The sequence below is a fragment of the Haliotis rubra genome, unplaced genomic scaffold (genome assembly GCF_003918875.1).
Source record: "Haliotis rubra isolate DU_JTF1 unplaced genomic scaffold, ASM391887v1 Scf131, whole genome shotgun sequence".
NCBI classification, from domain to species: Eukaryota; Metazoa; Mollusca; class Gastropoda; order Lepetellida; family Haliotidae; genus Haliotis; species Haliotis rubra.
This window is the reverse complement of record NW_025765237.1, coordinates 1,816,186-1,829,642: the sequence shown is the minus strand read 5'-3', so window position 1 is coordinate 1,829,642 and position 13,457 is coordinate 1,816,186. Positions and strand designations below refer to the sequence as shown.

The following is a 13,457-nucleotide window of genomic DNA, read 5'->3' as shown; positions in this document are numbered from 1 at the left end:
AATGGGAGATTCTTCAAGCAGTTGAAAATATTTGAGATAAAATCCTAAGTTCTTACATTTTGGGGTCATCGGGTTTGTGGGTTTACAAGTTTACACCCAACAATAAAAAGCTTTGTTTTCAGTGTGTTTTAACAACTCATCTAAAAAATGACAGCACAATCTCTACTTCCCTTCTGTGATCAATGTGTTTGCTTTGTCCACAGGCTCTGTTGTGTTGCTTTCATATCAATTGGACAATAGTACTAATTTACGTTGGTCCTGTGGTCCCTGGCTAGTAAAAATTCATCAGGACCACTAAATGATAAGTTTCTACTTAAAATTGTAGTGGTCCTGGGTGCCGTTGTACAAAACAACCTTAGTGCTAAGACTACCTTAAGTCTATGTTAATGTATGGGAGTTATGGTCACCTTAGCGCTAAGATCACTTTGTACAACAGCACCCTGCTGGCCAGTGAATTTGATTGTTAAGTAAATCTACGAATGTTATTTTGGACCAGTGAAGTACAGACAGGACCACTGTTATTGTCTACTCACTGGTCCTGTGGTCTAGTGTGAAATTTTGAAAGGTTTCTTTCCCTGAGTACTACAGTTTGTGTTCTCACTTCTGAAAATCCTTTGAGACTGTACCCATTTAACAATAGTTTTACGTTGTGAGAGTATGTCTCAAAACTATAGGAGTACAATTTGTAAATGTTTTGAATTTCTTTAAATTAACAAGTGGTGCATGACGCAGATGCATTTTCATGACAACAACTGAGTTCAGGGCAATTCCTCACATTTCATGACATGCCCTTCACAACACTCTGATGAGATGTGTACATTTACTGGTTCATTGTAACTGTTGTAATGAGAATTGCATGTCATATTCAATGTAATTTATACGTAATTTATTTTGTGTAAGTGCTATATTTATTACATTGAGGATAGATCTCTATACTGGGTGTTCACCAGGAAAAATTAAAAACAATCAACTGACACTGAGTTGTATTATTTATACAATGTGAACTACAGTTCAGCAGCTATCAGCACTTATCAACAGTGAGTGAGTTTAGTTTAGTTTTACGCCGCTTTTAGCAATATTCAAGCAATATCACAGCGGGGGACACCAGAAATGGGCTTCACACATTGTACCCATGTGGGGAATCGAACCCGGTCTTCGGCTTGACGAGCGGACGCTTTAACCACTAGGCTATCCCACTGCTCCTTACAGAGATGAAAGTCAAGTGGGATGTGGAGTACATTTGGCTCATTTGTTTATGTGCAGATGAATCTGAATAAGTCTGAGGTGTTACTTTTTCCATGTTGTTTGGGTCCATGAATCGATTTACAAAAGGACCCAAGGACATCATCCACATCCACGGCCACAACCACCCATGATCCCATCCAAATTTTGATCTGCCATAGATGATTCTCAGGGAATGAGTTGAAATAAGAAATGAGATGCATAAGTCCATATCCCTGCACTACCCTCCATGCTAGGGGTAAAGAATGTCTCACAGTTCTATAATGTGCGTGACCTGGTTGATAGTCGTATCCATACACTGGGATAGTCATTCACAGCTTGTCATGATTTAGCAAAAATAGAACATACATTCAGTAAGTCCTCTTGTATAAACGTATGCTATGTAAAGCATGTCAAGGACTATATGGGTGCCTTCATGTGGCAATATTGACCTTGCTGCCACACAACATACAGAGAGCTTCAGACTTTACACAGGCCTTGATAAGGTGCCATAAGATGTCATTCACCCACTTTGACTTGACCTCATGACACTGAGACTGTGTTAGCGTCATTGTTGATTGTGTATATAGACATGTGAAGAGGCAGATCACATATAACCACCCACATCATGAATATTCAATTTCCTGGTTCCTGAAAAATAAGAACACATTTTTAGCCATAGAGATTTAACAAGAGAAGAGAAATGAATTTAAGGGGACGGCAATTTTCTGCTGATTTGAATTTCATTTCAAATTGATAAATTCTATTCCCCCTTGAACCCACCCACCGTTAACACCCCTTCAAATACGCAATATAAAGTTTTCAGCTGAAAACAGATTTTCCTGTTGCCATCCCTGAAATTAGGAGAATTTTTTATTCCAAGGCCAGCAAATCCTGGTCCAAATATGGGGCGTAACTCTACACAATGAATTCCACCATCAGGGACCAATCAGGCCAATCACATGTTGTTGCCTTGATCCAAAATTCTCAGTACACCTCCACTTGCAATATGATGTGTAAGTACACTTTCGCACCCCAAAAGTTATCTGGAGCCCTGCATAGTGATATTAATGAAATGAGTTACAGTTTGCAAATCGTTATATGCTTTGACAGTTTTCCTTGTAACCAAGGGAAATGCTGCCATCATTGTAGGAGGGAAAATTAGTCACTTGTGACATCTGTATTTTTTGCCTATCAAACAATGAGTTAATACTTTTATGTTAAAAAGTGTAACAAACATATCTGTTTATGGGCAAGTGTGAACTTCCCTTATCTCACAGGGCTAAAGGATAGCCTAGTGGTTGAGAGTGATCACCACACTTTTAATTCCACACCAGAGTACCATCCAAATCCCAAGGAGTGAATCCTATTACTCACTGATGGCATTAGACTTACTTGCAGCTGGGGCAGCCGAAGAAGACGGTCTGGCCTTCGCCGCTGATTTGAATTTCATTTCAAATTGATAAATTCTATTCCCCTTGAACCCACCCTACCACCCACCGTTAACACCCCTTCAAATACGCAATGTAAAGTTTTCAGCTGAAAACAGATTTTCCTGTTGCCATCCCTGAAATTAGGAGAATTTTTTATTCCAAGGCCAGCAAATCCTGGTCCAAATATGGGGCGTAACTCTACACAATGAATTCCACCATCAGGGACCAATCAGGCCAATCACATGTTGTTGCCTTGATCCAAAATTCTCAGTACACCTCCACTTGCAATATGATGTGTAAGTACACTCGCACCCCCAAAAGTTATCTGAAGCCCTGCATAGTGATATTAATGAAATGAGTTACAGTTTGCAAATCGTTATGTGCTTTGACAGTTTTCCTTGTAACCAAGGGAAATGCTGCCATCATTGTAGGAGGGAAAATTAGTCACTTGTGACATCTGTATTTTTTGCCTATCAAACAATGAGTTAATACTTTTTATGTTAAAAGTGTAACAAACATATCTGTTTATGGGCAAGTGTGAACTTCCCTTATCTCACAGGGCTAAAGGATAGCCTAGTGGTTGAGAGTGATCACCACACTTTTTAATTCCACACCAAGTACCATCCAAATCCCAAGGAGTGAATCCTATTTGTGTGACCCCCTCAGTTACATTACTGCAGTGTTTCTACACGCAGAGTTAAACACCACTCACTCGCTCACTCACTGATGGCATTAGACTTACTTGCAGCTGGGGCAGCCGAAGAAGACGGTCTGGCCTTCGTCGGCTGATCTGGTTTGTCTTGTTGTGAATGTCATGCCCTCATGACCACACTTTGAACATGTCCGATCCACCTGCATGACAAACAGTGACATGTATGTAGCTCTACATATAAGGCCAGACCAATTATATTTCTTGTTTTACAGATTTTTGTCCTCAGAAAACCTAAAGGCAGGAGGAAAAAAAAATAATACTAAAAGTATTTTACTTTTGGCAATTTATGAAGTGTATATGGGACAAAGGGCGTTGGGGTAGCCTAGTGGTTTAAGTGTTGGCTCGCCACGCCGAAGACCTGGGTTTGAATCCCCACATGGATACAGTGAGTGAAGCCCATTTCTGGTGTCCCCCGCCGTGATATTGCTGGAATATTGCTAAAAGCGGCGTAAAACCAAACTCAGTCAGTCAGTATATGGGACAAAAAAACAATCTAAAATACATTTTAAAAGTTTACATTTTTGGCCAATAAAACATTAGGATTAAAATTTTTGAGCGGGAAAATTAATTTTTATTTTATTTCTTAGTCTTGAAAAAACACAACCGGCGTATCCGTAAAATAAGAAATAAAATTGGTCTGGCCTAACTTTGACTGCATCATCACATAGGGTAATGAAAGTAAGCACACTGAAATCTTTAGCCATCAGACAAGGAGAGTGACTGTTTCGTTTGGACTTGTAGTCCTACCCAGCCATCTCACTGTGAGAAGATAATGCAGATACATTTTTCACAATTATAAATTGCATTAATTCGCACTAATTTCAGAAATTAATAAGTGTCGTTTAAGCAAATTTCTTCAGGATTTTCAAAGTATAATTTTGCGCTAAATAATAGGCATGTAAAACCTGTATCCCATTACACTTGTACACATGTGATCATTGTTTAATACATGTCATTGTATCCCAATTGGGTAAATCGATGCTCATACTGTTGATCACTGAATTGTCTGGTCCAGACTCGATTATTAACAGACTGCCAGCATATAGCTGGAATACTGCTGAGAGCAGCGTTAAACAACAACCAACCAATCGGAGACGATTGATACAGTATTTTACACAGGTAAAACATCACAACTGAACACCATGAACCAGAATCCTATGACCCATCCTCTGAATGATTCATTGTAACCCTTCAGTTCAGGAAAAAGCACACACAAAGGCAACAAACAGATGACAGACATTCAGCCTTGAATTCAACCATTCCATCAGAGCCCATCACCATGACTACATACCAGTGGTCCTGCTGCATCATCAGATGTCAAGGTCGACAGCGCTTTCCCCATTGGCTTGTTTACGGTCAGCGTGGAGTGGATCTCTATGCCATCGAAAGCTGCAGGACAGAAACGGCAGACAAGTCAAACAGTTTTGTCAGGTGAAGGTTGAAGGGCTGGCATTGGTGCATGTGGTCACTGGTGTGTGGGGTCCATTATGTTTTAAGATTAAGATGAAAACAATGCTGTGAGGGTTCGGGTGGTCCTGGCACAGTCAGACTGGTAATGCTCATCTTCAGCTCATTGCCCTTGCCCCTTCTACACACAGCCCAGACAGCGAATGGGACTTCTGCCAGAAATCGCGGCCTAGTTGAACCCACCAAGAACTGTCCAGAGAATATGTAGACTCCCCAACACTGCAGCCTTCTGCATTACCCAGAGCGTAAAAGGGCTGTGCTCCCGGTGGAGAACCTGGGCACTCTCCTGATCTTCGCCAAGAGATCTGGAGGTACCAAACCAAGGGCACCTAGAACAATGGGGAGTCTCACAACAGTGTACTTGGGATGCAAGCAAGACATTTGAATGGTGAGGTCCACATATTTAGCATGCTTTTCCTGAATCTTGCCAATCACTTAGCTGTCAAAAGGGACAGAAAATTCAATGATATAAATAAATTCCTTAGCTTTGTCAAAAAGGACAAGATCAGGTTTGTTGGCTGGAATTCTTCTGAGGCTGTATATGGGCCTATTCCAAAGAAGTTTAAAAGTATCATTTTCCATGACGCCCTGGACATGTTCAAGGTCGTATCATGGTTGGACCTCGGAGTCAAAGCCACAGGCATTGTGGAAACAGTAGTAAAAGCAACGAGCCATGCCATCATGTCTTTTAAGATATGCTGTTTGTGCCAAGGAAGGGCATCCACTGACTAGGTGTTGGACAGTCTCTGTGAATATTCATAGCAAAGTCGACATTTCATATTTATAATTTGTTTAAGAATCCCATATTGGCGATTGCAAGTGGGAAGTGACTGGTCCTGGGCAGCAAAAAGAAAGGCCTCAGTTTCACATTTAACACTAGCCGACTTCATCCAGGTGAAGAAGTTGGTTGGATTACTGTTCTGTTCCACACACCGCATGTATACACGCTGGGCAGACTTGGTGAATGACTTCATCTGGTTTACTCCCATCGCTGTAGCATCCAGCAGTACATCGCCATCAACAAAATCAACCTCAAATTTCAGATTCTGTCCAACAACCTTGGCACGCTTAAAATAGCTGTGGAATTCCTGGCTTTCATCATGAGTCTTGACATGCATCACCAGAGGATCATCCGATAAATAAATATGTACAAAATAAAATTCAATCATGATGAGCCTCCACATTAATCAAACCCTGACCTCCCGAATTGATTGGCATAATATAAATAAATGATAAAGAGAAGAATGAGGGTGGTGGGCTCTGTTAGGCCTTAAAAAAAAAAGCTTGTGGTTCCGATTTCCCGACCGACCCTAAATATTCCCGCCGAGCCTAACAATTTTACTCACCTCATAATAAATGAAATTTATTTTCTGACACATGAGTAATCTGAGTAATGTAAAAATATTTTGCAAAAAAACCCAAAAAACCTACCTACCTACCCTAGTTCTGAAATGTAGGAAATCGGAACCACAACATTTACTTTTTTTGGCCTTATCAGACATGATCCTTCTGGTCAGGCGGTCAAGACTCTGGATGTCTTGTTTAGTCCAATCAACTGCTCCAAAGGAATAGGCTGACTGACTGAGTTTGGTTTTACGCTGCTTTTAGCAATATTCCAGCAACATCACAGCGGGGGACACCAGAAATGGGCTTCACACATTGTACCCATGTGGGGATTCGAACCCAGGTCTTCGGCGTGATGAGCCAACGCTTTAACCACTAGGCTACCCCACCGCCCTCCAAAGGAATAGGAAAGGACTGGCACAGCAAAAGTATTTTTTGGCTTTGACCTTGTTTCGAGCATTTAGCTCTGAGATTAAGATTTTCTTTAAGCAAGTTTTATACTCGGCCCGAAGCTTGTCTTCAATTTGGGCATTCTGGATCTTGTCTCACACATACATTCCAAGATAGGTGTAGGCCTGATCTTCCACAAGATGCTCAATTACCCATATTATTGTTATTTTTGTTATTATTATTGTTGGTGTTTTTAACTATTTTCTGTGGTTTGCTTTTAGTTCTTATTTGTAGCAAAGCTGAAGCATTACGAACTGGCTCAGAATTATCTCAAATGCTACTAGCCAGTGCGTACTACTATGCCGTTTTGAGTACGCATCAATCAAGGCATCCATGTCAAAGCACAGAATCCAAGGTTTAGTTGTACACTTACCAGAAATTGGTATTTCGAACTTGCATCTCACGCAGGCAACATTTCGGTGTTTCTTGTTAGGGTTAGGAAGGACTGTGCCACAATCTGGACAAAACTGCAGGTCTGTCACAAAACACCTCGTCTTACGACTATCTGTCATACTGACACAGACTTGTTCTACAAACAGTAAAACATGCACAAACACTTAGTAAAACCACAGTTTGAAATCAAGAAACAAATACTCTTAAAAAAACAGGGCTCCAGATAAGTTTTCAACATCAGGAGTACTGTACTCCATATTTTTTCAATACAGGAGTACTGGAAAACCTTAAGAGTACATTTAGAGTACTGAATGGAATTTAATGGAGTATCAGTAATCTTGTGTTTCGTTTCATATATGCACCACAACATTGCTACGCTTAAGTAAAAAGGTAAAAAAACAATAAAACAATGTTTCAGAAAAATACGTTTGTAAATGATTCTAAGACCGTACACCATTGCCATGGTGCGTATCTTCTACGTTTTCTAATTTATTTACTACCGTATCGTGCATATTTTTTATCCGTACATACGCAGATACGGCCCTTATCTGGAGCCCTGTAAAAACATGTCTGGGATACAGAACATGAAAAAGGCAACACAGTATTACTCAGATCTGTCCTCATACTTAAAACAATGCCTCTCTCCATTAAAATGGAGTGAGTGAGTTTAGTTTTATGTCGCTTTCACCAATATTCCAGCAATATCATGGCAGAGGACACCAGAAATGGACTTCGCACATTTTACCCATGTGGGGAATCGAACCCAAGTCTTCGGTGTGACGAGCGAATACTGCAACCACTAGGAGAATCAGTTTCTAATTCAAAACAGTCACATTGCTCAACAGATTCCATTGCATGCTAAAATGAGCATACACACAAAGCACTTTTACATTCCTTATGCACAGTTCTATCCAACATTCAGTCCAACCTGGGAAGCCAGAACTACAACACTAACGGTTGAGGGTTGATGACTAGGGACTAATCTGCACTATTGGGTACTCCTGTTTTCTGATTTAGTAAAATGTACCTTTAATCATATCTGGCCGACCTTTAGTGATTGAGTTCGTTTTTAAGCCACTTTTAGTAGTTTTAGCCGTCGGCTCCAAATGAATTCCCGTGCTTCAAATACTCAATAACACCCGGAAATTGGCCAACACATGATGTTTATCTCTTAAATATTCCAGCAATATCAGATCACACAAACATGTAGCAAATATGTAATTTGTGAAACGTTGTTAGAAAAACGCTGGCAAAATAATGTTGTGTGACGTCAGGCACTGCGCTGTTGTCGGGTCATCAAGTGTCATCTTTGAGAGGCATTTAGAAGTTGGAGCAAAAGGAAGGATAACATTTATGGATGAAAAACTTCTTCCTTACAGTGAGAGCGACATTTCGGTGTAGGTCCAAACACTTGCTTGACAGTTTTAGAACCTACACCGAAACATCACCGTCACAGTAATAAGTTTTTCATTATTGTTATCCTTCCTGAAGTGTGCCTTACCTCTTCTCAGTGACCTGTCAACTCAGTACGAATTGTAGTTTGTACTCGCGTAAGCCCAATGCTGTTGGTAATTTCCATGACAAATTTGTTCAACATATATCCTCATTTCATGCCACGTGCCAATTTTGAGAGCATAACATAAGATATCATCACATCTACCAAGGGACATTTTGTGCAAACAATAGATCGCTTGTTTGGGCTCGAATGTTGTAATGAAAACAACGAGAACGACAAGTGTTCAAGGTGTACTGCATCTGTAACGACCAACTTCACTGGCCCTTCCGTCACGATTGACACATACAGAAAGGGATTGTTATCCAACATCTAGAAGAAATAGAATAATAAGTGGTCTCCATATGATATCTGTCAACGGATAATATTTTTGAGTTTCTGTCTGTACAGACAGAGTGAACAATTACATAAAGTCCGAATACCTCAGATCTTTCTCTCATCTGAACATGTGGTTCTCTCATATAACCTTCACCTTCAAAACAAACACAGCTTGCACCTTGAACGTCACAGGTAATTATTCCTTTTTTCGATTATACGTTGAAACATATATTTTAATATGACATAAATAAATAATCATATGCAGAAATTAAATTCAGAATGTTAGTGAATAAGCAGGCAAGTACGAAAATAAGCAATCAAAACAGCTTCACTTCTACACCGGAAGTTTAGAAATTTCATCGCCGCCGAGGAAATTTGAGCAGCTACCTGGTTTTAAGACTAGGTAATGTATGAATCTGACACTTTTCTTTGTGGTTGAAATGCTATTTTATAATTACTCAGTCACTCTGTACAGCGACAGATGTGTACCTACGCATAAAATAGCGACACCATCTTCTAGATGCGTTCTTTCCCGACCGTCGTCACTTTTCGACCCGCTGTCTACAGTCATGGGACATAAGTATTCGTCAGTCGGCAAAATTCTCATAGACTTGCATGTTATTTTAGTGTAGCTGTAATAATTTTCATGAATTCAGCTTTCGTTATTGGGTTGTCAAATTTTGCAGGTTGTTAGGAAATCATCTTGGTCACAGATGCATAATTTGCATGTAATGTTCCTTCTAGTGTTTTCCACATTTGTAGTTACACGAGTAACATATATACAACACTGTGTATTCATTCCCCATACACCGCCATGTTAAAATTGTCTTAACCATGACACGCATCAATCAAAGTGTGGTCATTCTTGGAAAATAAAACGGAAATTATGACACATGTGCAAAATATGAACAAGATCAAACGACAAATAAATTCAAGATAATTTTTCTAGCTGCACCAAATTAACATGCAAGTCTATGGAAATTATGCACAGTGACGAATACTTATGTCCAATGACTGTACATATGCCTGCTTTTCTCGAAAATGAACAGCAGGTGTGAAAGCGATACATGATCCTAGAGAACTAGAGTCAGCGAAACCATACTGTGATATAGTGATCCACAGCTGATCAAGAAAGTTCCTACTTCATTGCTACCTTGAAAGATATTTTGCCATAATGAAAAAAACAACCAAATGAATCTATGAACAAATGGCTACTGTTACTTACAGCATCAACTGTTGTACCACGACTTATCAACATGTACAATCCTGTATGATCTTTGTATAGAATGAATGTACCTACTCATGTGAATAAAAATAGCAGGGGAAAAAAACACCATTTGGATGATGTCCAGCATTCTTTAGAAAGGTAATGTAGTTAGACATCAGTGAGCAGTTAATCATTGATAAATCAACATATTTATTGGCACTTAATCCTTTGAAGGAAGGAAGGACATTGCTTTTAAACAAGCACTTTACGACAGAATGTGGGTGTATTCAGTGTTTGTTAGTAAATCTACATACATCAACATGATAAACACTACCTTTTGACCAATATAAAAGCAATATAAAAGTAATAAATCAATCAGCATGCTATCGATTATCTTTTTATTGATGTTTGTTTTTTTTTAACTCAGCTGATAATTCCTCATGCTGCATGTTCATGTACATATTACATAACCTCTAATACATTTGCCACTTCAGACCTTAATTCATAATGCTGAGTATTTACTCCAGACACAAGAAAAGCTGGGAGTACTGCGCTTTACCGGGCGCACTTTTTCAGATTATTTAGTGCTGCTGGGGCTCGAACGCGCTTTGCCGGATTACTGACTTTGTTAATTAGTGACGTAATTGGCGGACGCTCTACCTCGGGACCACGAGCACATCACAGTTAATGAGTGCTCGTTTAACTGGTCATTTCCACAGAAGTGAGGCGGAAGCGTGAGAAATGAAAACAATCCACTGCGCACACGCAATGGTTTGTTTACATTTCTAGCACTTCCGCCCCACTGTGCCAAGCCCTTTCCATTCATTTTTTTTTTGTGCCATTATTTCTTGGACTGTACTGACGAGTACCGGATGGATCGAAGTGTGTTTCAATTGGATATAATAGGATTATACTGCCCTAAGGTAAAGTCAAACCCTACATAAGAATCGGAAAGGGTCCCTAACCCTACCCCTCTCCCAACCCTAACCCTAAGGATTGGAAAGGGTATCATACCCTAACCCTAAACCCTAACCTTAAGGATCGGAAAGGTGCTAACCCTAAACCTAAGGATCGTAAAGGTCCCCTAACCCTAAGGATTGTAAAGGGTGCCTAACCCTAAGGATCGTAAAGGGTGCCTAACCCTAAACCCTAGCCCTAAGGTTCGTAAAGGGTGCCATACCCTAACCCTAAGGATTATAAAGGGTTGTTTGACTCTAAAGATGCAAGAGAAGGGAGACGGAGCAATTACCGCGATATGGCGAGACAGCGCTGGAGACAGTGCAGTAGCGTTATAGTGCGATAATTGCCCCGCAGTGAGCAGCGAGGGCTGGGCCCGGTAAAGTGTATTCTAGCCGAAATGCTAAATCAGTAAATGGGAACCTTTGTTGGGTAATCTGAGTGGTGTTACCACTAATTATACCTGTTATAAATTCATTAACTAACCACACATGGGTTACAGCAAGGGAGTAGTAATTGCTGTGTTGCATGCAAGTGTAATTGCCTAAACAAATAGGGGACAACACTGTTTTGAGGATATGAACTTCATTTTTGCATAAGAAATACATACAAATATTTGCTAAGTACTAAAGTTTAAAACTGTATATACCCATTTTCTAGTCTAGACTCGATTATGTACAGACCACCACCATATAACTGGAATATTGCCGAGTGCAGGCATCGTTAAACAACAAACAAGCACATTTATCTAAAAATCCTCCAATTGGATTTCCCAATTCATCCTGTTATGTTAATGACGCCTCCGTGGTGTAGTGTTTAGAGCGTCCGCCCGGAGAGCAGAAGTTCACGGGTTTGATCCCTGGTTTGGTCATACCAAAAGACGTTAAAATGTGGTACTTGTTGATCCCTGCCTGGTGCTTGGCATTAATGGGTACAACAAGGACTGGTCGGCTCAGAGTCAGTATACCGGAGTGGGTTTATTCATGCTTAACTACCTGTGAATGTCCGGGTTAGAATATTGATCTTCAGTAACCCTTGCCGTAAGAGGCGACTAACAGGATCGGGTGGTCAGACTCGCTGACTTGGTTGACACATGTCATCGGTTCCCAACTGCGCAGATCAATGCTCATGTTGTTGATCACTGGATTGTCTGGTCCAGACTTGATTATTTACAGACCGCCACCATATAGCCGGAATGGTGCTGAGTGCGGCGTAAAACTAGACTCACTCTCTCACTCATTCATGCTTAACTGCGGCATGGTATCTCAGAGCCGCACATACACAAACACACGCATGCACGTCATCATATGAGCGAAATATTCTCAAATACGACATTAAACCCCATGTCACCTCGCCTGTTATGTTAATACTGAGGTTATCACCATAACTAACGAGGATGCTTTAGGGATGTTGTTGCATGGTATCAATCATCATGATTCAATGTGCCTCCGAAGGAAAATAGGAACTTAAATTTGAACAAAGTAACAAATCTGTCTGTCAAGGCTACTTGGTTTGAAATCCTAGAAAAATCCCTGACAAGATTGATTGAAAATACTCAACATTAGAACCCTTTTCTGTTACAGCACCCTGAAGACTTCTATGTGCCAGAACAAGCGACTGTGACGTCATCCTATTGTGTTCATGCCAAGAACGCTCCGTGTGGACCACTAGTGCAACTATTCTATGAGCCAGTTTGGTGCAGCTACTTGTGTCGCTGGGGATGTCTATGACGTTCACCCAGCAGTTCGTCAGAGGACATTTCCACTCTTGTCTCAGACCCCGACTGTGGCCATTTGACAAAGGAGGCAGTCTCACCACATCAGCGCCATGTTCTTTACACTCAGGGAACTGGTGCGGTGGCTTCGGATGACTGGCTTTGAGATATGGATGCACATCGTATCAGTGTTAATATTTTCAGTGCTGGGCATCCTCAAGTATGAAAACATCATTGACCAATCCTGGTGGATTATTTTCATTCCCCTTTTCACCTGTGATGGCCTGTGTGCCTACTTCTGTATCATCGTGTTCATACGCCAGTATCAGGAACTTGACCTTCGAGTGGCGGGCATCAGGTTTTTGACTTCTATCCTGAGTACAATGTTGTTCTTTGTGTTTAAGTTCCTGATGTGTGAAAAGTTCAGTGAGAAACGGATGTTATCTTCGTCAGAAGTGATTGCACCATTATTTATTCTGTTACAGATTATCATGATCAGAGCCTGTAGACTTCATTGATTGAGGTGCATATATGTAAATACTGTGTTGCCGTGGTTACCATGGTTGTTACCTGTGATTATGTAAAGGAATTGTTATGCTTCACGTTGTAGCAACATCACTTGATTATCATGTGTTCCAGTTGTTCAGGTGTTCATTGTTTGTGAGGGGGCAGAACCCAGTTGCTCCAGTTACTTGCCCTATGATGCTGTACATGAATGTGTGTATCAC

The 13,457-nt window shown here is 40.5% G+C and overlaps 1 protein-coding gene across 5 annotated transcripts; it reads right to left on the bottom strand.

The window, feature by feature from the left end:
• Window positions 1-977: 977 nt before the first annotated feature.
• Window positions 978-9,367, bottom strand: LOC124267432 (DNA-directed RNA polymerase I subunit RPA12-like). Of its 5 annotated transcripts, XM_046702351.1 has the most exons (6): window positions 9,345-9,367; window positions 7,001-7,156; window positions 4,658-4,755; window positions 3,397-3,506; window positions 1,803-1,872; window positions 978-1,769 (listed from the first exon to the last, which is right to left on the bottom strand). In XM_046702351.1, the coding sequence occupies exons 1-5, from the start codon at window positions 9,346-9,348 to the stop codon at window positions 1,848-1,850; spliced, it is 393 nt and encodes a 130-aa protein (XP_046558307.1). In that variant the 5' UTR covers window positions 9,349-9,367; the 3' UTR covers window positions 978-1,769; window positions 1,803-1,847. The 5 variants fall into 5 exon arrangements, with proteins under 5 accessions (XP_046558307.1, XP_046558306.1, XP_046558308.1 ...); XM_046702350.1 differs by having other exon boundaries at window positions 978-1,872; XM_046702352.1 differs by lacking the exon at window positions 9,345-9,367 and adding an exon at window positions 8,956-9,036 and having other exon boundaries at window positions 978-1,872.
• Window positions 9,368-13,457: the final 4,090 nt, after the last annotated feature.

Coding starts and splice junctions, on each gene's coding strand:
- LOC124267432 (XM_046702350.1), bottom strand. Junction 4,756..7,000: donor GTTCGAAATACCAATTTCTG/GTAAGTGTACAA, acceptor TCTGTCCTGCAG/CTTTCGATGGCATAGAGATC. Junction 3,507..4,657: donor ATGATGCAGCAGGACCACTG/GTATGTAGTCAT, acceptor TTTGTCATGCAG/GTGGATCGGACATGTTCAAA.